The 25,719-nt window shown below is 43.6% G+C and overlaps 1 protein-coding gene and 1 pseudogene across 1 annotated transcript; one reads left to right on the forward strand and one right to left on the reverse strand.

Moving 5' to 3' along the window:
* LOC108407809 (transmembrane 9 superfamily member 2-like) overlaps positions 1 to 13,623 on the forward strand; it is a 75,159-nt pseudogene extending 61,536 nt beyond the window's left edge.
* Positions 12,848 to 21,922, reverse strand: GPR101 (G protein-coupled receptor 101). Its single transcript, XM_017677412.3, has 2 exons — positions 21,672 to 21,922; positions 12,848 to 19,777 (listed from the first exon to the last, which is right to left on the reverse strand). The coding sequence occupies exon 2, from the start codon at positions 19,688 to 19,690 to the stop codon at positions 18,137 to 18,139; it is 1,554 nt and encodes a 517-aa protein (XP_017532901.3). The 5' UTR covers positions 19,691 to 19,777; positions 21,672 to 21,922; the 3' UTR covers positions 12,848 to 18,136.
* Between the last annotated feature and the right edge of the window lie 3,797 nt (positions 21,923 to 25,719).

The raw sequence follows: 25,719 nt of genomic DNA on the forward strand, positions 1-25,719 counted from the left end.
TTAAGGTTGGGTGACTTGCCCCCAATCCTAGCTAGTACTAATATAACTAGTTTAACAGCTGGTTAAACTAATTAAAAAAGAAACTGAGTCTGTTCATGACTAAGTAGGCTATGATCTCTTTATCTGATCACTTTACTGAGATCTCTAAGGGGCACGCATGGATGGTATGCTTACAGATACTTGGTCATGACTGGAGGATTAGTGATCTTTTTATTCGCATCAAGTTTTCTTATGTATCAACAAATGAGTTAAAGTCTTAAAATTAATTGAAATAATGTATTTCTATTTTGATAGAATGGATGTAAAACCACCATAACCAATTAAGATCTAACCCCTAGGATTCCTTCTCCTAAAGTCTAAAATGCTGTGTTGTATTATAATAATGGTGTTTATAGCCTAATATAAACTTGGCTGTCATTGCTATTGGGTATTAAATATTTCATATGATGATGTATGTTTTAGGCAAGCAATGAGACGTGTTTGCATTTAGCCACAGTCTATTATTCTACAGCAGTGGTTCTCAGCCAGGGGTGAATTTGCCTTCTAAAGAACAGTTAGTAATATCTAGAGACAGTTTTGATTATCATGACTGGGAGGGTGCTAAATATGTCTAGTGGGTAAACATCATCCAATGTAAAGAACAGCCCTCCACAACAATTATCTGCCCCAGATGGCAATAGTGGGACTTTTAAGAAATCCCGTCTACTGGTAGTGACTCTATAGTATCTTACTATGCTGATGGACAGTGACTGCAATCACTGTGTGGGGGACTTGATAATATGGGTGAATGTTGAAACCACAATGTTGCTCATGTGAAACCTTCATAAGATTGTATGTCAATGATACCTTAATAAAAAGAGAGAAACCCTGGTCTAGAGTGAACTATTTTTGAACCTCACTTTTGCGTGGGAGTTAATGTTATTTTCAAAATACAGTTTTGAAAGTCTCAAGAGATCATGTTTAGAATCTGAGACTGCACCACCAGTCACTGTGCAGTGATTGAAGCCAGTGTGATACAAAGAGGTTTCAAAACCCAGAAAAAGTATTAGCCAAGTGCAGAGTGCTTTGCTGTTGGCTTTCTCACTGAGAGGCTGTGCTTTGAATATATTTTTATTCATTAAAAGAAGCTAATGAAGCTCAGTATATTTTGAGAGTATCTACTGTATAATATTTTATCACTAAATTAAAGAATGTTCTCACACAGTTCAAGATGAAATATAATATACTGAAGGAAAAGTCCAATTATCTTAACACACAAATGTTAACTGTAGTGGGCCTTTTGTATTTTATTATACTGAGTTGTCTTTGCCTTATTAAAATTTTCAATTCTAAAGGCCAAAAGATCAAAAAGGGATAAAGATGTATTAATGCTAATTGCTAACCAACCACTTTATTAAGCTCCTTCTGTGGGCTTGACAATGTGCTAATAGGGAATATGGAAACATAAGATGTAAAACTATTTGTTTTTTATTGAGTTGGCTGCATACTATTTGCATACATTTATCTAATTTCATTCTCACCATTATGAGGTGTGTTTCATATTACTCCCATTGCATGGATGAGAAAACTGAGGCCCAGAGAGGTTGATTTGCTCAAGGTCATCCAGCTGGTAAGCGTTTAAAGTATGATACATTCAAACCCAGCTTGGTTATGGAACTGACTCCATAGTTCACTCTCTTAAAACTCTCTCTGTCCTCTTCAAGAAAGAGGTACTTCCCTTGAGCTGGGGCCAAACCAACAACCAAAGGATGCCTGTGGAATCTGCTCAATATCCTGTTTGGTTGGGTGGACTGCTCTTAACTGGGAGAACTAAAATTGATGTGTGTAAGACAATGAAATACCACTCTCAGGAATATAAATGAAAACAATATCTCATCTTTTCCATGCCCTTTCAACCCTTCTTTAAAAAAAAAATACAAGCACATCCTTCCAGTTTTTCCACATTATTCTGGGATAGAGGGAGTTAAGGCTAGTGTAAGCTCTGGAATAATTCCATTATCTCTTCAATTCCAGCTTGTTTTGATTTCGATTTCTATTTATTGACCAAAGTTCTAGGTGGAAGCCAGTATTCCTTTAGTTCTGTGTCATACTAAAAGAAAATTCAAAGGAAGGAAGCATTCCTTTTCCCCAGAGATAAGCAGAAGCTGCAGTCTATGGCATTCTCTGGCATCTCATATCTGGGTTTATTTCTGCCCTTCACCAAGCTTTTCCTGTCTAACCGCTGCTTGTTTTTTCAGGTCTTTCTGCACAAAGCAGTTTCTGGTCACCTCAGCCCCTACTGATACCTTCATCCTAGAACAATTGGAGCGGACTTGGCTTTGAGTTGTGTGTTGTATATATTGGTTGTGTGTTGTAACATAAAGCTTTTTAACTCTCCAAGCCTCTGTTTCCTTCTAGAATGGGGAAAATCATAGTATGTCCCTCAGAGAATTCAACATGATGTGATCACACTTGTGACGCACTCAACCCAGAGCATATAGTAAATGCTTAGTAAACAGCTATCATCATCATCATCATTGCATGGTCAGGAAATGCAAATTTGGTCAACTCATTCTTTAGCTTATGTATCTTTTCTGGCTCCTAGTTGCCTACATGATATAACCCAAACTAATTTTTTTTAATTGAAGTATAGTTTGTACACAATATTATATTGGTTTCAAGTATAAAACACAGGGATTCAACAGTTATGCACATTATTAAATCCTCACCCCAACTATTGCAGTTACTATCTGTCCACATAGGAAGATGTTATAGACTCCTTACTTGTCTTCTCTGTGATGTACCGCCATCCCTGTGACCAACTTATATTAGGATTGAGAAGTTTTAGGCCCCTTTATCCACCCCTGCCTCCCACCCACCTATGCACCCCAACCCCTCCCCTATGGTAACCACCAGTCACTTCTCAGTGTCTATGAGTCTACTGATGCTTTGTTCATTCTGTTTTGTTTTTAGATTCCACAAATAAGTGAAATCATATGGTATTTGTCTCTCTCCACCTGGCTTATTTCACATAGTACAGTACCTTCTAGGCCCATCTGTGTTGATGCACAAGGTGGGATTTGTTTCTTTTTTATGTCTGAATAATATTCCATTGTGTATGTATGTAGTACATCTTCTTTGGTGGCTTAGGTTGCTTCCTAAGTGTCTTGGCTATTGTAACTAATGCAAAAATAAACATACGGATGCACTTATCTTTTCAAATCGGAGGTTTTGTTTTCTTCAGGTAAATTCCTAGAAGTGGAATTACTGGGTCATATGGTATTTCTATTTTTGTTTTTTGAGGAACCTCCATACTGCTTTCCACAGTGCCTGTTCCAATTTATGTTCTCACCAACAGTGTAGGAGGGTTCCGTTTCCTCCACATCCTTGCCAACATTTGTTATTTCTTGTGTTTTGGATAGTGGCCATTCTAACTGGTGTGAGGTGATATCTCATTGCGTTTTTGATTTGCATTTCCCTGATGATTAGTGATGTGGAACATCTTTTCATGTGCCTGTTGGCCATCTGTATTTCTTCTTTGGAGAAATATCTGCTCAGATCCTCTGCCCATTTTTTAATTGGGTTATTTGGTTTTTTGGTGTTGAGGTATATGAGTTCTTTATATATTTTGCATGTTAGCCCCTTATTGGATTAATTAATTATCAATATATTCTCCCATACTATCAGTTGCCTTTTTGGTTTGTTGCTTGTGTCCTTTGCTATACAGATGATTTTTAGTTTGATGTAGTCATACTTGTTCATTTTTTATTTTGTTTCCATTGCCCAAGGAGATGTGTCCAGGAACAATTTCTCATACTTAGGTTCAAGATATTTTTGCCTATATTTTCTTCTAAGAGTATTATAGTTTTATGTCTTAACATTCAGGCCTTTGAGCCATTTCAAGTTTACTTTTATGTATGCAGTTAGACAGTAATCCAGTTTCATTCTCTTGCATGTAGTTGTCCAGTTTTCCCAACACCAGTTATTGAAGAGAATGTCTTTTCTCCACTGTATATTCATGGCTCCTTTATCCTATATTAATTGACTGTACCATACTGTTTTGATTACTGTAGCTTTGTAGTATAGCTTGAAGTCAGGAATCATGATAGCCCCATTTTTGTTCTTCTTTCTCAGGATTGTTTTGACTATTTGGGGTCTTTTGTGGTCTCATATGAATTTTAAGATCATTTGCTCTAGTTCATTGAAAAATGCTGTCAGTGTTCTGATAGGGATTGCATTGAATCTGTAAATTGCTTTGGGCAGGATGGCCATTTTGACAATATTAATTCTTCCTATCCATGAGCACAGGATAGATTTCCATTTATTGGTGTGTTCATCAATTTCTCTGGAGTGTCTTATAGTTTTTAGAGTAAAGGTTTTTCACCTCCTTGGTTAGGTTTATTCCTAGGTATTTTATTCTTTTTGATGCAATTGTAAATTGATTTGTTTTCCTGATTTCTCTTTCTGCTGGTTCATCATTAATATATAGGAATGCAACAGATTTCTGTGTATTAACTTTGTATCCTGCAACTTTGCTGAATTCAGTTATCAGTTCTGGTAGTTTTGTGGTGGATTCTTTGGGGTTTTTTATGTACAATATCATGTCATCTGCAAACAGTGACAGTTTAACTTCTTCTTTACCAATCTGGATGCCTTTTATTTCTTTGTGTTTTCTGATTGCTGTGGCTAGGACCTCCAGTACTGTGTTGAATAAAAGTGGTGAGAGTGGATATCCTTGTCTTGTTCCTGATCTTAGAGAAAAAGCTGTCAGCTTTTCACTATTGAGTACAATGTTGGCTCTGGGTTTGTCATATATGACCATTATTATGTTGAGGTACTTGCCCTCTATGCCCATTTTGTTGAGAGTTTTTATCATGAATGGATGATCATATGGTTTTTATCCTTCCTTTTGTTAATGTGGTGTATCACATTGATTTATAAATATTGTACCATCTTTGCATCCCTGGAATAAATGCCACTTGGTCGTGATGGATGATCCTTTTTTTAAATTCAGTTTGCTAATATTTTGTTGAGGATTTTTGCATCTGTGTTCATGAGGGATATTGGTCTACAATTTTCTTTTTCTGTAGTATCTTTTTTTGGTCAAACCCAAGCTTCTTAATGTGGCACCCTTTACCTGGCTCCTACCTGCTTCTGCAGTCTTTTCTCCTATATGGTCTCTTTAATGCTTCCTTAATTTTCTGATCACACACCCCTGATGTTCCAACCCGGCTGCCATGGTTCTCACTGATCCTTAAAACTGCCAGGGTTTGAATTGTCAGGCCTTTATGGGTACTTTCCCTTCTGTCTGGAATAGCTGTCTCTCATCCACAGATGCCTCTGCATCCAGCTTTAGCGCACCTTCTCTATGATACTGTCTCCACATTCCTGTCATTCATTCATTCAAATTGTTATATTGAATACCTTCTGTGTGTCAGGCACTGCTCCGGAGGCTGGGGCTTTAGCAGGGAACAAAACTTTATGTAAAGGGATAAAAATTCTTATCCTCATGGAGCTTACAATGCTAAGCAGTTAATTTAAACAGCTCAATTTAACAAGCATTTGTTGTCCATCTACAATGTGCTCAACACTGAGGTGAGCACTGGGGGTACAAAATTAAGTGAGACTTAACCGCTAGCCTCGAGATTGTAGTCTAGAGGGAGAAGACCTCTAAACAGATCATATCCATGCATTGTGGTAAGGAACCTAATAGGGCGAAGCCCAGGGTTTTGTGAAAGCATTGAAGAGCGGCACCTAGCCCAGTCATTGGCAGGGGGAAAGAAGTCAGGGAAAGTTTTTCTGGAGAAAGTGATAGAACTAAATCTTGAGGGAAGACTGAATCTTAAAATTAGAAGGCAGAATTGACTAGCTGCGCAAGGCATGGGATCTAGAGGTCTGTAGGTAATTTGAAGGTGCTAGGTTTGAAATTTAAGGTACAGAGTGGCAGGAACAAGGCCTAGAGAAGTAGGACAGGGCCCCATCCTGGAGGGCCTTGTATGGCAACACTAAGGAATTGGAATATTTATCATATATAGTAGTTATTTTCAAACTTGGGTGTGCATCACATTAACCTGTGGAAATTACTTAAAACCAACTAAAACCAAAGAACTGGAATCTCAGGGCCCATCTGATTGAATGAGAATCCTTGCTGATCTGTATTTTTAACAGCTTGAGAGGTTTCTGCTGCTGCCCAGAGTCTGAGTCCTTTTGCTATGGGAGCTATTGAAGGTTTGTAAGGAGGGGCATGACAACCAGCTTTTTGTTTGGGAAATACCAGGGTCACTCTCACAGAGAGGAGAATGGATCTGAGAGGGAGAACGGAGGTAGAGAGAAGCTAAGAGACAGTTTTCTAGATGAGAGGTGAAGAGCATGTGACTTAAGACCCAGTGGCTGTGGAGATGGACAAATAGATGGAAGGGATGGATGCAAAAGCTCTCAAGTAGTTGGAATTTGCAGGGCTTCGTGACTGAGAAGCTGTGGATACAAAAGAGGGAGGAACTCAAGGTCCTGTCCAGCTCCCTGACTGTGACATCTCCATAGACAGTGGTATGTAGGATAGCCACCAACTGAGATTGCTCCCTGGATGATCCCCTTTTGATCCTTTACCTTACCTGGTAAGTACCAGACCCAGAGAAGGTGCCTAATGAATTCTCAACCAAATGTCGCTGAGGACAGTTAAGGTTCCAAAGACCCTTTTTTCCAAACAAGCTTTCTCTTTATTCCTTTGTGCAGTGACCTTATTTCCAACTTTAGGAAAATATCTCTTCTGTGGGTCTTTGCTGCTGCAAACTCTGAAATTAGTGTGTATTGGAATTCAGCCCCCACAGTGGCTGTGGAAAGACTCTTTAAGATTCGTTTATGTTGAGTAGAATATGGTAGACTTTCTTTCTTCCTTTTTTTTTCTACACTTGATTTTAGCTAAAATCCCAAGAAGTGATTGGTAGACTGTCAAAATGTTTTATTCAGCTAGTTATTTCTTCTTTTTCAAGTGTGTATATATAGTGACTACTTTGGGAAAGCATTAGGAGAAATATGTATTGATTACCAGCCCTAGAAACAGGCTGTGAATTCTTTTGATTATAGAATTGCACTCAGCAGAAAGGGGAAAAATGGGCTTCTCTGCTTGCCTTGGACTGCCTCCTTCAAGATCCTGTGCTTGGATTGTCTTTGTACTGTGCATCAGCTGACCTAATGATAATGAAGCCTAGAAAGAAACCAGGACATTTCTACTATTGGTTTAGTACTTACTCTGATCTGAGGCAAAAGCAGGCAAAGAAACCAAAGTGGTAATTCTCTCCCTTGTCATCCAGACCCCATTTTCTATCCTCAGGTTGTAGTACAAGCAATTGAGCTTGTAGAAAAAAATATTTTAATTTCTCCAGATCCTTTAAGTTGCTTTTAACTTGTGTGGTTCAATGGCCCTTAGAAGAGAAATTTCCCCCCTTCTATTCATACTTACATTTGTTTACATATAAAAAAGGGAGAGAGAAAGAAAGAAAAGAAGGAAGGAAGGAAGAAGGAAAGAAAGAAGAAAAGGATAAGCTAGAAGTTCTGAACCCTGGTCACATGCTAGTATCACCTGGGGAGATTTGAAAAATCTTGATGCTCAGAATGCATCCCAGCTCAATTAGGTAAGAATATCTGGGTATGATCCAGGCAGTAGCAGTCATTAAATCTCCCCAGGAGATTCAGATGGACAGGCAGTGTTGAGGACTACTACACTAGTCAAATAAACCCCACTTGACCATATTTTTCAAGCCCCAAATCAGAATGTCCATGACAGCTATTATTTCTTGAGTGCCTCCTCTGACAGGCACTCTAATGCATCTTACTCTTTTTCTCTCAGGTCAAGCCTGTTATTTGGGTGTAGGTATAATTCTTTTTCACTTATGAGGAACAGAGGAGATAGGTAGCTTACTCTACATCATATAGCTAAGTGTCTGCCTGACTCCAAAGTCCAGATTCCTGAGTTCAGCTGATTATCAGAATAATAGGAAGGTTGATGGATTTTCATGTTTGGGACAGGAGACAACTTGGGTATTCTAGGTGTAGGCCATTAGAAAGCTGACAATTCATAGACACTTCAATAGTTTATGGGGGTAATATGCAGCAAATTGAAATCACGAATGTTTTAGATTCAGAGATAGTGTGTTAGCTACATGCCTGTCATCTGAACCTTTGAAGTTGTTGGGTTCAGAAAAGGAAGCCTAAAGTAGGAATAGTATCCGTATTTTTCAGGTAACAAAACAGGCTTGGCAAGATTGTCTTTTGCCCAAGATGAGAGAGTTGAGTAACCAACAGAGTAGATTTGTTTCATTGGAGTCCATGGTCTTAATCACTATACCATAATGACTCCTAACAAGGAGCTTTGAAGGGTGGGAGGAAAGTGGTTTGATGGTATACTGGATGGGAAATTATTCCAGGTTTGAAAACTGGCAAAGAAAAAGATACCAAACCCTGTCTAAAGCTTTCTGTGAGACCTTGTTATTAAGGTGTTTTCCTAGGTGATTGAATTAACTTGGGGTGGCCCATTAGACTATAGGATCTGGAAATCCTATTAGAATTTTCTTTGATTAAGTAGTTGGGCTGTAGTATTACCTGAAAATTGTTTTTATAATATAAACACCAATGAAGTCCTATGTTAAAGAAAATTTACCCATAATTACCCCCCCCCCCAAAATAAAGGTATCTTCTTTTGTTCGTGCTCTGATGTATCTAGTCTATGGGTTTAAGCTTATGCAGTGATGTTGGTGTGATGCCTGGGAGTTGTTTAAGGTCTGGCTTTTCTCACCTAACACTGTATTATAAAGATTGCCCTATGCAGCTATATGCAGTCTTTACAGTCCTCGTTTTTTATGACTATATTATTTCATTCAGCACTTGGTCCATCGTTTAGCTGGCCACCTATTTGGGGGCATTTGGTTTGTTTGTAATTTTTCAATATTATAAGTGATAGTATTATAAACACCTTTTTGCATGTAGTTATTTTTACTTCTCTAGGGTCACTTCTTTAGGATAAATCCCCAGAAATGGAATGCTTCTCAAGTTTAATAATACGAGACTTTGATGTAGAAAACTAATATATGCTCTGAGTATGCGAGAAAATAATAGATTATTCCTGCTTTTGTTATGTAAAATGATAATGGTTATTTATATTTGCCAAATTGAAGCAAGTTATATGAAGTTTATTTTATTAGAAACTGGCCTTGGACCTCTTTGTATGTTTCCTTTTTGAAACAGAGAACTTAAGTTACTTTTTATTTCTTTTGCTTTGGTTAGAGACCTGCAGTGTTCCCGGAAACAGCTTCTCACACCCTTTTGCAGGTGACTCTCTCCAGCCCTGCTGTGCATCCTCTGCTCAGCAAGAGAACCTAGTGATTTTACTTTGATAAGATTGAAGTCTTGAGATTCAGCATCAGTACTCCACCTCAAAACTAACACTTTTTGCATTTTTGAGAAAGCTATTTTGATTTGATTTACTATAGTGCCTGGTTAGCAAAGGTCTTTTCCATTTTGTTCCAGGGGGAGCTGGATTTTTTTCCGTGTCTGGTTTATTATTAAAAACCACAGTGTGGTGAATGTCAATTAAGGAATGTCCTCAAAGGTTTCCAGGCACATGACCCTTGCTTCTGAACATCTATTGAGATACACACATACATATATATATATATATATATGTATATATACACACACACACACACACACACACACACACACAGACTTCCAATGATGTTTTTACAATGTATCGATTTAAAATCTTATTATCTGGCCTAAGTTTATATGACATAAAATACTGATTGTATGGAAAAAACAGGTTGGGGATCAGGTTTATTTTTCATATTTTCCTGAAAAGGCACCATAAAAGGGTTTAATTTAAAGCAATTAGAGCAAGGGAGGCCCATACCTTTAAAGGATTAAAGTTGAGTACACTGGTTGTCTAGATGAAATGTTATATTTTTTTCTTCTTTTCCCTTTTCCTTCATTTTGTTTAGAGCAGCAGGACTATTGGCAAATAAATCTTAGGTAAAATGTGAATTTTTCATTGTACAAAGTATATTGACACCTTTCTGGGTGATCACTTTTTAAAAATGTACATTGGTCTAGCACATGGAGTTTATGAATACTAGATACTGTTGTCTTATTCCTCAGTTATATCTGCACATTTCATTTCGTTCGTTCTTTTTTGTTTGCTGTCCTTTGGAGGCTGAAAATGTTCAAGTTTGTACAGATCTTTGGAGTTGATTTTCTTGGATTTATTTGCTTCAACTAAACAATAGTTACGTGTCACAACTCCCAAAACACTGGGAATTTGTATTGCAAATATTCTTTGAGCTTGCAGTTTTGGGGAAGCAGTCATGAAAATCATACATTTTCTGTTTATTGATAAATATTGGTCTTATTGAGGAAAACATTTAAAAACTATCCACACATACCCTTCAATTCATGAACACTCAGTGTCCTTAAGCTGACTGAGTACTTGTTTATGTGGGTGGGGATCAAAGAGGTTGTGGTGCCCTTGAAGGGGAGATTGGGATGAGGAGGGACAGGGTTAGAGTTGCATTCTGAAAGAGAGTGGGAAGAAGAGTAGCAGCTGACTAGTTACCTCATGGAAGACAAAAATAATTCACTAGTCAGTAGTATGCCTTTGTCTAAATTGGAAGCACCGGGGCTCGGACTGGTGGCAAGTAGGCCTGGGGCCTGGATCAGGCTGCTGGGAGAGGGAGTGGCTACAGAGGGTCAGGGTGTCTATTGACAGTGGAATTTTCAGATCCTCCCAACCCTCTCCTATTCAGTCTCATAATCCAAGGCTGAGCCCTAAACCCTGCCAGTGAAGAGGAACTGCTGTTAGGAGATTCAGTGGAACTAATTACATTCTCCTCTCAATACTCCGGACTAAGCAGTGTCATAAAGGGCTTCAGGGGACTCTTTTCCCACCAGGTTTGCTGCCTGGTAGTTTTATCTGAGCTCACAAGCCCTCTTACTTGCATTGATGGTAGTGGTTTGCTGGAAAGGCAAACTGATTTCTGCAGTAGGAGAAAGTCCCAGCCTGGATGGCATTCATAGATTAAGGTGAAGGCAGCCGCACCCTGTGCTCTTGGCAGCCATCGTTGAACATGTTGAAATGCAGTGTATAAGTCAGTATCTAGATTAATGTTGAGTGAAAAATGGAGAGGAGCACTTAATTTTGAAACGGAGATGAATAGTTCCCTGAGCCTCTGAGTACGGGACCAGGAATGCCACTTGCAAGGACGAGGCGTGCAGTTCCTTAAAGCACTGCTGAGATTACGGCAAGGGCTGCTTGCGGGTCAAGCATGTCAGCTCCGAAGGAACTGGTGGGCTCCTAAGTTTTAGACATATTTACCTAGCTCATCTGTGTCCTGTGTTTTCGTATGTCATGGTTGGTGGGAGGGGTATAACTATTTTCTGAAACTGGGGCTTAAGGGAGCATGCTTCTGCCCTCCTGGCCTCTAAACCCTGGGGAGTTGGGGCCCAACTGGGGTGGGTGTAAGCATGGCTGAATCGTGCTGAGGGAGCTGTCCCAGTTCAGCAGGGCCAGGAGCCCAGTGGGGATGACCCTGTGCTGGGCAGTACTGTTTCCTAAACAAAGGCTGCCTGCTCCCCTCCCCCTGCTCAAACCTCGTTGTCTTGAGAAAAAGACTGGCATTGGCCTTGTTTTTACACTTTGCCAACTCTTGAAATCCTTTCATTCATAAATGACTAGGCAAATACCCCTCTTCCAGCAAGCCCATCAGGATGACTCCCCATCCCACTGGAATTATGCAATGCGAAATAGTGAAGCCCATTTATTTCATCCTACTGTGTAATACAGTTAGTTGATCCCGTCTCCTCCGTTCAAGCCAAAGACAAGGGATGGAGACCTAGTTTTGTGTCTCCCTCACTGTTTTCCCACAGAGTTTGGCATAATAACCAGATACACACATTAAAATTAGACTTTATTTAGCACATTTAAGAAGAATATACCAAGGACAGATTAACAGCACCTATTTAAGAAACACAAACATTACTTAATAATATTTAGTTAAACCACAAACATCAATCTCTCTGCATTCCCCAAGCAGGAGTCCGTTATTTCTGTCCAGCAAAAAAAAAAAAAAGGCAGAATTATTTTAGAAAGGATCCAATTAAAGCCAATCAATACACAAAACCTTGTCTTGGGCAGAGTCTCCAAGACTTCTGGCCCTTGTGACAATTTTGGTTTATGAATTTGATTGGGGTGTGAATGACTTTCTGTTCTTGCTGGGGGAGGAGGATAAAGCCCCACCCCTCTTGTGCACCTGAAGGTAAGTTGTGCCAATGGGAACTTGGCCCCAGGATTGTCGTTTGGCAATCCTTTCAAAAGGCACTTTTAAATTACAAATGCATTCTTAAAAGGAAAAGGAAAATTTGAAATTTGAAATTTAAAATATTAAACCGTTTATTGACTGAATGCATTTTTCTATTTTCAGTCTCAAGGCAGCACATAAATTTGGTATTAAAGGCAATTTTAGAAATTATTCATAAGGGTTTATATATAACATCTATAGATTCAATATTTTTATTCTTGAAATACAATGCACTTATCTTATAGTTCTCTTTTTTTCTTGTCTGATGCAAATGCCCTTGATATAGGATTGTAATTGTCAAACACCTTAGCTGTGACCCCCAGAGGGGTCCCACTATCCCTTTATCTATTTATCCATCCGTGCTCTATCTTATCTTTTGGGCAACCAGTCAAAGAGAAAAAGCAGAGCAGCGTTTTTCTGGGTTTGGTACTGCTAGAGGAGGGCAGGGATGGGCACAATATAGATCTGCTAAGCGCAAATCCTGTCACTTCACAGTCCGATACTAGTTGGGTCTTGAGAGTACCGTATGTTTTTCACCCTGCTAATGGGACTCCAAGAGAGTATCTTGGGCTCTTTGCTATTTGAGGGGGGAAGGACTGTCTTTTTGATTTTGTATGCTATGCATTCAGTTAATGGAAAACGGGCGTACCAGTGCCCAATGTGTGGAGAACTGCCAGTGAGGACTTCAGCCAAAATGATTAGTTCACATTAATGATCAACTGTACCAGAATAAGTCATTATTCTCACCTGTCATATATTGTACCAGGGATTTAAGGAATGAAAGGCACCACTTCCCGCCATCCCACCTTGGAGCCAGCTTATACATCTTGTAGTATACACTTTGAAATAAAAATTTAAAAACAAATGTACTGTGTTCTACTTCAGAAACTAAACAAGGTGTGGGTCACACATAGAATTCTGCATGCATTTTATTACTATACATGTACGTACTACCCATTTTTGAGGTTGACATTATCTATAAACACATACAATCTACTATCTAGCACCTTATCTCCAAGAACAGTTACATTTTATATAGTTACAGCTTACATTTAGAATTATTACAGAAAGAAATACACCACTGATACTGACAAAAATACCGAACTTTTAACATTAAAGTTGTAACACAGATGTAGCAGGGGTGGGGAGTGGCAAGGTGGGGTTGTGGTGGAATCCACTCAATTTTGAAGCACCAAACTAAAGCCAATCCTGTTTTTGTCTATATTTTAGAACAAGAGAGGTCCAGTCCTGAATCCTCAGACACAGCAAACTTCTCGTGTGTGTATGAGTTAACTGCAGTCTCCCTTTGGTGTGTGTACTTTGAGATATGAGAGCTTTGGGAGGCAATGATGGGAATGTTTGACTCCTACTGGCAACCTTCATTTACCTTAAGGATTCTTGTTCTACTTACTAGTGAACTTGCCAGTGACCTGGCAATCAGTGGCCAAGTTCTGTGGATTTTAGCTCTCCTCTTTCCTTCCTTCAGCCAGTCTTGTTGCTTTTAGCAGAAGACTGCTGTAGGCAAGCTGGGCATTTGCCATAGAGGAAGGGATCAATTGTAAGTAACTGGAAAGAATTGATGACAAGGGTTTCTTTTTCTTGCTGAGTTTTCGGCTATTGTCCGCTCTTTGTAGCTCCTTGCTTCTGTCTCCTCCTGGATGGGCTTTGAGGGGGCCAAGAGCACCTGGCCGGCCCATAGAAAATGAGACAGACAAAGATTAGGAAGGAAAGGGTTAAAAGCCAGGACTGACCAGATTTTCTCTCCTTATCTTGGTGACTGGCTTAAAGCCAATCATTCTGAAATCTTTTGTCTGCTCTAGAAGGAAAAGACTCAGTTTAGAGAAGCCTCTCTTGGCAACATGGGGTCTGTCTTAAAGAGGAATGCAACAAAGAAGACATTTGAGGGGAAAACACTTATTTTGATTTTTTTTCTTAAACTGTGGGGGAGGGCAGTTATGAGAGAAAAAAAAACCAGTCCAGTAATTTAAATTGTTGCTCTCTGTTTTATCCCAACCACCTCTGAGGGTTTTCTCTTGGAGAGCTCCAATTACCAGATGATGCATAATTTTTCTCTTCCAAATGGTGTATTTCAGACATTTTTAAGACCATTTTGGCAAAGTCTAATAAAGAAAGCCTAGTTTAGCCTTGTAAATGATTCTTCAGGTAGTATGAAAAAATCATTTGAAATAACTTTACCTAGCTTAATTGGCTAATTATGTATAAAATAAGGCAATGTCAGGCACCTTATAATTTTATAGGTAGAAGATTTTTTTAGTGATTTTTTTTCTGAAATAATTGGATGGTATCTAAAGGATTGAGTGTGCCCTAAAGATGTGTGGTATTGGGTGCTTTGGTAAGAAATGAGGTGCCTACCTCCTCCTAAATTAAAAATGGCACTTTCCTTACCTGTTGAATTTGAAGTAGGTATCCCATCATCTCTAAATTGGATTGGAGTTGGGAAGGAGACAGAAAAATGCCTTTCATTGCTGGTCACTCCCATTCTTCAGTCCTCTCCTTCCCTGCTTCCATGGGCCCCTGGGTCCCTGTGACTCTGTCAGCTCTGGGTTTGGAGGGGATGAGTGGGGGTGAGCCAGCACACAGAACTTCAAGCGCAAGGGTCAGCCCAGCAGGAGGAGGGGGAGTGAGGCAGGAGAAGGCAGTGGGCATGAGGGCAAGAGGTAGGGAGCCACCCAGAAGTGCAGAGGACTTCCCAGCAGCTGGCGTGCATGGTGCCTTAGAGATGATGCACCCTGGCATCATAGAAGTCATGGAAGCCTCGGGCTTGCTCCTTATTACTGCCTTCCCAAGCTTGTTGAAATTGGTGTGTTAGTCAAAGCACCTGCCACTCCTTGGCAAACTAGATACTCTATTATTTTAAATAAGGAAATCATTAAATTGGAAATCACCTCATTTCAAAGTCTGGGTTGTCTGGCCCCTGTACTCTAATGGGATTTTTACTGCACATATGAAGTAGCCTCGGCAAAAGAGTACATACTTTAAAAACATTGAGGGATAGCTATTGCAATGAGGATCTGTGAGGCTAATGACTTTTTTGTGTGCTTTTAGATTTTCAAATGACAAAACAGTTTGTGCAGTAAAAACCTCATTAAATTGGTAGTGTTTTATTCAAAATAGCACGAAATTTGAAGCAGTCGCTATCTCCAAGCTCACTAGAGGCCCTACGGTTCATTAAGAAAATGTCAGCAAAGCAGAATGCTCTTAATTCAAAGGTCCTCTTCTCCAGTCTCCTATTTTCAAAAGGTTTTCACCTTTGAAAAATCTGATTTGAGTCATTACTAAAATAGGAAAAAGAAGAACTTTAAATAAAGAGGGAATTGGTGAGTCTTGGTGTACTGGAGAATGTGTGTGGGTTGTTAAATAAACTTACCACAATCATACAGGTTCTGCTTCCATTTTGATTTGGGATTTTGGCAAACAATTTTCTCTGATACACTCTGAAGGGGTTGAGCTTTAAAAATAAAACAAAAAGTTCATTTTCAACAAAATACTTGGAGATACTTAATGTTTGAAATCCTGTTTCCTAGCCAGGTAAGCATTTCTACCCAAAGGGTAGGTAGGCTACAGCTACTTTGACCTCCTTCCACCATGACAGATCTTCAAGATAATACCCTCCCCACCCCAAGAAAATAGATAGGCCATTTCTTCACCTAGGCATCCTTTGAGGACAGGTCAATTCAAGAGTTTGGCAATACATTTGTGTAATAAATTTATGACTATTAATTCACTTTACACATTTTGGTAGAAAAATAAATGATGTTGCAAATAAGCTTCAGCCCCCATGTCTTATCTGAATTATCATAAGTTTCAAATTAATGGGGTTGCAATCAATAAGATTTTCATGTGTGTTTTGAGTTGACAGGTCAGCTCAGTATTATTTGGGTCTATCCCCACTCCCTTCTGAAATTCTGAACATGGCCATCCTAAATTCCCATGCAGACTTATTCATAGCCCAAATACACTGCTGTTTACCTCTCCCCCTGGAGAATTTCATGTTACAATCTGTGAGGAGGAAGAGATAAAGAAAATATCATTGAGCTGAGCATTTATGTGAATGAAATTTGAGTTCTAATATAGACATGGTAATCATACAAGAATGAAGCTAAACTTTGAATATGGCCATGCTTATATACAACCACCTGATTAACCATTTTTCAAACAAATAGTCCCTCCACCCATATACATTGGATTTCCGCATGAACAGTTGACTGGCCCTAGTGCTGCTTTAATGTGATTTTCAGGAGTATTAAAAACATTGTCTTGACCAGTTCTTGGTTCCATATTACTTGGCTGTGTGGATATGACTGTGCCCTCAGAAACACACAGGTTTATCCCTACCTAAAATGATTTCAGGGTTTGGGATTTGAAAACTCTTTCTCGGTATTGACTCTGGGAATAATTTAGGTATTGTAAAGTTTTCCCAAAGTGATATAGTTCAATCACAGTAATTAGGATATGTCTGACCTGAAGGCTTTGATTTTAGAATTGTTTGGAATAGGTCAGATGCTTGCCAGATATTGAGAAACCATCCTGTCTGTTATTTCTGACTCTCATATTTCTCTCCCACATCTGTAGAGAGCTTAAAGGCTTTATTGAGAGCCACAGGTGAAAACGACACATGGGTGCGCCTGTGGAAGGAAAATATTTATCCTGCCTTACTTGTTTCTCCTGTGGAGATCACATTTCTTGTTGATGATCTCATGGGTGCAAAAGAGATTTCTAATGGGCACATTATTCTTGATTGGCAATCTGAGTTGTCATAGGACTTTGGCCACTTGCAGTTGAATTCTTTTGTCTGGAAATGCTGTTTGACTAAAAAGCTCTATTTGGAACACGCACACGCACACACACACGCAAGTGACTGGCAGAGGAGATTTGAAGGATTCTTGTACCCCAATTCAATCACAAAGGGAAAATTGTAAAATAGTGGCATGGTTTCTGTCCCACTATTATTTAGATAGGAGACCAAAAAACAGTTTCCTGTCGATTGACAATTTTCCATTTACATGGAATGACCTTGGTCCCAACCCATTCACCAACCCAGGGCTTTATGGAAAAACATTAACTGCTTAGCTCCACAGATGTATTATTTTTTCTATTGTCTCCCTTGGACTAGCTTCCCATTTCAAACATGCCCTATTATCCTCTTCCACTTTTCTCGATCCCTGTACTTAAAATCTGTATTTAACTGCACGATGCCTTTTGTGTTAGTTTCCATAATAGTCTTTGCACCAGATTGTGGGGCTCATCACTTTAGAATTTGGCTCATGTGTTCATCAGTCAGTCAGGCTCTGCTTCTTTGGGCTCCATGAATGATTTGGTCCATTGCTTTTCTTTCAGGTGAAAACAGGCTGTGGCCTTTGCCCCTGAGCTCTTGACCTGGGTACTTAAAAGTCCTTAAGTTCACAGGCATCATCTTCCTTTTCTCTCAAAGGGAAAGCTGACATGTTGTAGCTCAGGGAGACAGAATACCACGTACAGGTCCAAAATGGATAGCCCTTGTTGCTTTAAGAAAGTTAGAGCCTAATACATTTTGGTGGTGGTCGGGGGAGGTGGAAATTTCAGTCAGAATCCTCCAGTCTGTGCTTTGAGGGACACACTTTTAAAGGAAAGCTCTAGTTCCTACCTCTTCCACGTACCTATCTGCCTTGTGGTGAGAAGCATGTGTGCAACACCTTTGCCTAGAATGATATGGTATGGGTTAGCATTAATGGGACTGTGGGTGGTCCGTTTAAAAGAAAGCTGCTCTTGTTTACTGCATTGTGGACAGTTCAAGGTTTGCCTTAGAACTAACTTCAAGGCGAAGTGGCAGAATCATGAGAAGGGACGATCTTGCCTTCAGTTCCACCCTCTGTGCCGGCTTCGGTTCCAGGCAGGTCTGGGTGGCTGTCTTCTTTTGGGGGCTTTTCCTTGCAAAAGAACTTCTTCAGCATATCCTGGATTTCCTTCTTGATGGTCTTGTGCATGTAGCCATAGATGTAGGGGTGGATGCAGCACTGCAGGAAGAAAAGCCAGATTATTATGGTGATCACCCACTGTGGTACCTTGGTTTGGACATCCACCCACACAGCCAGGACCGCTAGAAAGCAGTAGGGCCCCAGGGATAGCACGTAGGAGAAAATGATGATGAAGATCACTTTAGCAGCTTTGCACTGGTAGCATCTGGGCAGAGGAGGGTCGCTGTTGCTGTTTCGATGACTGGGTGGGAGACTCTCAGGGATGTTCACTGCCTCAATGTCATCCTCACTGAAATTGATGTCATCCTCACCAAAGTCAATATCCTCATCACCCAAGTCAATGCTGCACTGGTTGACTTCCATGCGGCCCTTCTCTGCCTTCATGCTGCTCTCAATTCCTGTGCCCCCTTCCTTAGCCTTCATGCTGCCTTCACTGGCTGCCGCGCTGCTTTTTCTGACCTTGCTGCCCTTGGCCTCTGTGCTCCCCTTGCTGATCTCCACTCTCCCTGCCTTGCCCTTCGTGCCGCTATCCTTGGCTTCCATGCTGCCCTCTTTGGCCTCCATGTTGTCTTCCTTGGCTTTGACCTCACCTTCATCCTGGCTGTGGAATGAACTCTCACCCTGGAGCTCATCCTTCTTCTCTTCTCCCTCTTCGTTCTCATTCTCCACACGGTCCTTGGCTCGAACCTTTAAGCTGTGGCTCCTGATGTTGTACAGCAGAGCATGCTGCCGCCGGGCTGCACTGAACACCACGGAGTAGCAGGCAATCATGACAACCAGTGGAATGATGATGAAGGACACCACGCTGAGAATGGTGTAGCTGGGGCTGGCCCCCCAGATCATGGAGCAGAGAGCATTGCGCTCGTCAAAGGCAGCCTGGCCCCAGCCATAGAGTGGGGGTGTGCTCTGCAGGATGGCCACAATCCAGGTGCCATAGAGAAGCATGTAACCCCGGCGTGGGGTCATCTTAGAGGGGTAGGAGAGAGGATGGATGATGGACAGGTAGCGATCCACAGACACCACAACGATGGTGTTGACACTGGCAAAGGCGAACAGGTGAGTGAGGCTAACCAGGGCGGTACAGAAGTGGCTGTTGAGAGGCCAGAAGAGAGGCATAGAGGTGGCCACCACCCAGGGGGCCACAAGAGAAATCTGCAGTAGGTCAGTGACGAGGAGGTTAAAGATGAAGCGGTTGGTCACCTGCAGCAGCTGCGGCTTGCGCTGCAACACGAGTGCCAGCACTATGTTGCCGACGAATGAGGCGGTGAGGAAGATGAGCAGCACGCTCGAGCGGATGATGCCGTGAGCCAGACTGATGGGCATTTTGGAGAGCGGCATGCACGTGTGGCTGCTGTTGCTTTCGCGCGTGTTGTTGGTGCAGGTGGACGTCATAGCGAAAGCGGGCAGGCGCAAGACCAGGTGCAGGCTCGGAGTGGGCACTGGCGGACGGCGACAGGGTGCACGGACCGCACTCACTGCCTGTGATGGGGAGGAAAGAAACACACGGGCGCGGTTAGCCACTGGCCGAGGGGGGCCGCCTCCGCGCGGGGCAGTGGCGCTGCAGGCACCCTCCCCAAGCCCCGCGCGGCCCCAGCGCGCGTCCGGGGAGTTCCTCTGAATCCCTCCCTAACTCCTGGAGCTCCCTGCTTCTCGCTCTCCAGGCCTCTGGGTCCCGCGCATCTGTCTCTCCAGCCGGCGCACGCGCTCTCGCCGCGTGTGGGTCACCCTGCCTCTGGGTCCCCGAGTTGCGGTCTCTGCAGCGCTCTCTCCAGCGCGCTCTCTCGCTAGCGCATGCGCGCGCGCGCTCCGCCCGGCCTCCTGACGTTTGTCATTTGTCTCTTCCTCTCCAGTGTCTCTCGCTAGCGCACTTTTTGTGTATCTCTTGGGGTGTATGAGTCTCACCGTTTTCCACGTCTCTCATCCCTCTCGGTCGCCTATTTCTCAGCTTCGCGCTACCACGTGCGCGCTGTCTGTGGGTCTCCGTCCGTCTGTCGTTCTCTTCCCTTTCCGTTACTCGCGCCTCTCCCTCCCACTCTCCGTGCGTTCTTCTGTCTCAGTCTCTCGCTAGTGTGCTTTCTCTAGCTGTGTGCGCGTTCTCTGCTCTCGGTCTTTCTCCCGGTCCTGTCCCCGCCTCTCCCTTCCCGTCTCTATCCGACGCGCTCCTGTCTCGCCGCGTCTCTGCGGGACACTGTCTATGGCGCTCACGACAACATGCTCTTCTCCGTCTTCCCCTCGGCTGTCTCGCCTCTCCAGGTCTCCCAGTCTATTTCCCTGACAATCTCTGTGGGCCCTAGGGCAGCTGTCCAGTGTCGCTCGCCCGATGTGTCTCTGGCAGTTTCCGTGTCTCTCCCACCCTTGTCTCCCTGTCTCCCTCGGGTTGTCTCTCGACGCTTCTCCTTCTGTCTCGCTGCGCTCGCTCTTTCTCGGATCCTCTCATATCGGCGCCTCTCCTGTCTCCCTCTGCGGGTTCTGTCTCCTTGTCGCTGTCTGCCGTCCCTGAACACCTACCGCTTGTCCCCCTGATTGTCTCTAGTTCACCGTTCCCAGGCTCTCTCGCCTAGCGCGTCCCCTTCAGAAAGTCGGCTCCTCTCCCTCTCTGCCGGTTTCTCTGTCCCTCTCTCCCTGGGACTCTCGCCAAACACTTTCTTTGTATGTTTCAGTGTGTGTGCACCTCTGTCCTTCTGTGTCTCCGATCAGCCCTCACCTCGGTTTTTCTCTAGCTGGGTATTTCTGTCTTTGATCTCTACCTGTCGTCTTTATTTCGCCATAGAAACCAGCTGCCGCTTTGGCCACCGCGGCTCTGGCGGGTAAACCTCATCGTTTCCCAGCAGCGCAGCCACGGCCGGAGGCAGGGAGGATGCCAGCTGCGGACCCCGGGATGGGCGGCGGGGCCGGGGCTGCATGAGCTCGGGGAGGGCGCCAGGGCAGGCAGCGGGCCGCGGAGAGCCAGAGGGAGACCGAGCGAGGGAGACGGAGAGGCAGAGAAAGGAAGAGAATGAGACAGAGACAGAACGCGAGCCACCCAGAGACAGAGAGAAAATGATAGAGTAAGAGATATAGAGACACTGAAAGAGCAAATGAGAGAGGGAGAGTGGGAGAATGACAGAGACAGATGGAGTGATGGAGCCACAACAATCGGAAAAAACTGGGATAAGAGCGGATGAGAAGCAGAGGAGAGCCAGGAGGAAAGAATGCGGGACTTGGGCGGGGAGGGAGGGCGCGCGAAAGTGCGAGGGGGACGCGCGGCCTGGGGCTGACGGGGATGCTAGTAGGGGCTCTGCGCGCGCAGCGCGGCTGCCGTCGGGCCGCGGCTGACGGGGCGGCCCGAGCGCGGCGTCCAGTCGAGAGCCCGGAGCAGCGCCGGGCTGCTTACCTGTTGCTGCCAGAGGCGTCGCGCCGCGGGAGCTGCGTGCCTGTCCCTCGGGGCTCGCCGCGCTGGTCCGGGTTGCTTCTCGAGGCGCCGGATGCTGCGGGCTCAGCCCAGGTGGCGGGCGCGGCACGCGGCGGGAGCTGGGCGGCGGTGCCCGCACACGTCCGGCCGGCGCGCCTTGCAGCGAGCTCTAAGCGGCGGCGGGGGCGCGTGGCGTCTTAAGGCAGCGCGGTGCCCTCACCTTGCGGCGCCCCCCTCCCCTCAGCCCCCGCCCGCGCTGGTGACGCAGGAGGCCGCGGGCGCCTGGGGGAGCGGGGCTGGCGGGAGGGGGCCGCTGCAGCGGACCCCACTCAGATTTGCTCACTCCGTGTCCGCACCCCAGGAGGTCCAAGCTCGCTGAGACCTCACCCGCTGGGGGTTGTCACCAGGGCTGATTTTCCCGCAAACTCTGTGCCTTCCTAGCCTCTGGATTTCAGGCCAGGTCCAGACCACAGAGCTGCTCAGTTCTTCCAAACAGAAGCAGCAACATGGGCCCCAGCCTCGACCTTTGAGGGCCCCCCACCGCCACCCACAACCCCCTAAAGTATGACCCGCCCCGGGCCCTAGAGAGGAATTGTGACTTTGTGTCACCGGTGTTCTACAATTTTCTCTAGCTCCCAGCAAGAGCTAAACTGCAGTTCCTTTCCCATAATTTTTGGGAGCATTTCATTTAAGACAAGCCGCTTAACTATCCACTGTATTATTTGATTGAAGTCTGTCTGTCTGTAAATCAGCCCACCCCCACCCCTGACCAGGTACAGTGTTAAGCTGTTTACATGAAGAATACGGCCTAATCCTTACTCTAGCCTTGTGAAATAAGTACTGCTATTATCTTCATTTTATAGAGACAGAAGCAGGGGCCAATAGAGATTGCCCTACTTGCCCAAGTTGAAGTAAATGTTGCACCTGTTCTAACAACAAAGATTTTCTGGTCTCTCCCATATAGCGGGTGTTTGCTCTGTATCACGCCTGGGCAGACACCAGGGCATAAGGTGCTCCCCTCCAAAGGGGAGGGTGGGGTTTTGAGGAGCTGTCCCAGACCAGGAGTCATTTGCATCAGGTTTCCAAGAGATGGGCAAGTGTTTCCCAGGCAGGACTGAAGATTTTTTTTTGCAGCATGTTCTGCAAGAAGATTCATTGCTAAGATAAGGCTGCAGAAGAGAGCTGGGTAACAAGAGAGGCTGCAGCAGTGTGAGGTGAGTGCCAGGAGGTGAGCTGGAAAAATGGGGTAGAGGCTGATCCTGATGGGTCTTGAATTCCAGTCTGAGGAACTTAGGACTTTATCCTGACATCCTTGGAGGACTGTTGAGAATTTGTTTTATTATGAACAATTTCACACATATTAAGTGTGATGAGAATAATAAAATAAACATCCAGGTTCCCACCATCCAACCATAACAGTGATAAATACCATGCCATTATTGTTCATTGATGGTTTTTATGCAGGGTTATGTGATGATTTCTGTTTCTCCAGGGTTTCCTAGAAGCAGGGCTGAGGTGGTGTGGGTGAGGTGTTGAATGGAGAGAGGGCAGAAAGGAGACTGTGGCAGGGGATGAAAAGGGTCTCAACCGGTCACACAGAGGGGGCTGAGCAGAGACCCACAGAGAAGCAACATTGACAGTGGAGAAGAAGAAGGGCAAGGAGGTGTTGGGAGCATCTAGAAGGAGAATAAGTCTCTGAGTTGGTTGATGGGCTGTACTGAGATGTACCCACTTTCCACTGTACCCCATGCCTTCTGGACAGGGAGGGAGACAAGGCAGGTGTGTAATCAGGCCCAGGGATGCTCTTTGGAATTCAAGTCCTACATTTGCTGTAGATCATTTGTCTTTTTTCTGGTAGGCCTGATTTTATCTTCCCAAGGTTGAATGGTATAAACCTGGCCATTTTTTCTGGAGACAGTTTCCATGATAATCGCCCACAGTTATTAATTACTAGCTTCACCCTGGCCATGGTGCAGAATCCTGGGTGGCATGCACTCCAAAGTGGAAGTTCATTCAGACCCGGTATTTTAGAATTACTTGGGAGGCAGTCAAGTTGCGAGCAGTGGCCGAGGACAAAGGCCAGTTCAGTCCGTCCTGCCCTTCCCTCCTTTTCATTGTGGGTCTGAGAGTTCCCTGGGCTGCTGGAATCCAGCAGGGGACAGAGACAAAAACCCCTAGGTACATGGTGGGTGCTTCAGAGAGGCAGGCTCATGAAGTCTGCACCCTGGGCAGTAAGTGGGATAAGGAGATGTGGACGAGGCTGAGTGGGATGTGACCTCTGCATCTGAGGCTGATCTGCCTGCAGGAGACAGCAAGAAATCAAGCAAGCCCTGGGAAAGAAACTTCCCTCACAGGGATATGTTTGAGGGCTGTTAATCCTCAGGTGTCTGTTTCCTCTTTTCCCCTCCAGGCATGAGCAGAGTCGGTGTCCTTGGATTTCAAAGGCACGCAAGTATCAGCATCCCAACTGGAGGTATGTGTGGGGCCTGGGGAATGTGGATTTGGCTTCGGGCCCTGCGGACTCTGATTCTGATGGCCTTGCAAGAGCCCTTCAACTGAGAAGCCTCATTAGATTCTGGAGAGGTCCTCTGGGATGAAACAGAGAGAGTTCAGGGTGATGGCACAAGAAGTCATCCAGTCCATTTCCTGACCTTTGTAATTCTGTAGCAGTGGAGGTAAGATTGGGCTCATGATACTAATAGGGCAGGGCTGGAGGGCAAGAAGTTACTAGAAAGGGCTCTAGGTCCTGATGAGAATAGTAAGCTGCAACACTGGTCACAGCATGCCAGCTTGGTCTTCCCAGACTTTTTCACCTTGTTAGACTGTACCAACTTGTCATGGATTTACCAACTGCCAGGTGAGGGAAGTCAGAGGCCATGAGCCAGCCAGGTGTTAATTCTAGTAACAAATGGTGGTGCAAGAGTCGTTTAGGGTTTACCATGTGCCAAGCCCTATGCTTCCTTTATCCTATTTAATCCTTGACGAAACTCTGAAAGTTAGAGACTAATACAGTATTTTTAGAATCCAAGACATCATATACCATTAAGGAAGAAGGAAACCTGCAAGTTTAACTATCATACCACTGGTAGCAAAATGCATCTTGATTTCAAAGATACTAAAATGTGGAGAAAAAAAACTCCAAAACATGTGCTTTAGAATCAATATATGATAGTACCGTCCGTGACCTTACAGAGAGGTTAATTTACTCATTCAAGGTCATACAACAAGTTAAGTGTTGGAGCTGAGAGGTAAAATCTCTTCTGTTTAACTTCAACTCAGGGGCATTTCTTAGCCTGCTTCCTGGAAGGGTCAAGAGGCAAAACAGAAGGGTTCCTGGAAACCCAGTCCAGAAAAAATTTTTGAATCCAGGTGAATTGCTAGGATTGTGGGAAGACAAATGGCTTCTTTTTGTAGGATACATGGTTCCCATTGGTGGTGAGATGACTAAATTAGTCAATCTGAATTCTAAGTCACACTCCTTCCTGCTTAGCAAGTTTGTAATAAGTCAATAAGGAAAAATATACGGTTTTGTGTTGGAGTGCCTACCCATGGGGGTATTTTAAGTTTTTCGGTGTTACGAGCTGCTCTAATATTCACTTTTGGCCAATCCTAAGGGTTGTGTTAGCAAAGTTCAAATGAAAGTAAGTACCATTTGGGTGTGAGCTAATATTGCCCACTCTGTGGGTATGGACAGGACAGAAGGTCTGGATTTCAAAGCTATGTCTACCCAAATAAAATGGTTTGGGAGAAAAAAATCAGCAGAAAATAAGTGGCTGGATTAAAAACGAGGAGTAGGAGACCTGGTTTCTAGGCCTAATTCTGTGGCTAACTTGCTGTTTGAGTTTGGGAAGAGCCACACCCCTCTCTGATCTTGGTTCTATTAATCCTCCAAGTGAGGTGGGGGAGTGTTAGGTAATCTGTAAGAATACCATCAGTTTATGATTTTTTAGTCCATCTATTTTCTATCTGGGTGTTATTAAAAATCCTCCAAATGAATCCAACCCAAATATTTAAAAACTGAGAGCTGGAC

The sequence above is a fragment of the Manis javanica genome, chromosome X, assembly GCF_040802235.1.
Source record: "Manis javanica isolate MJ-LG chromosome X, MJ_LKY, whole genome shotgun sequence".
Classification (NCBI taxonomy): Eukaryota; Metazoa; Chordata; class Mammalia; order Pholidota; family Manidae; genus Manis; species Manis javanica.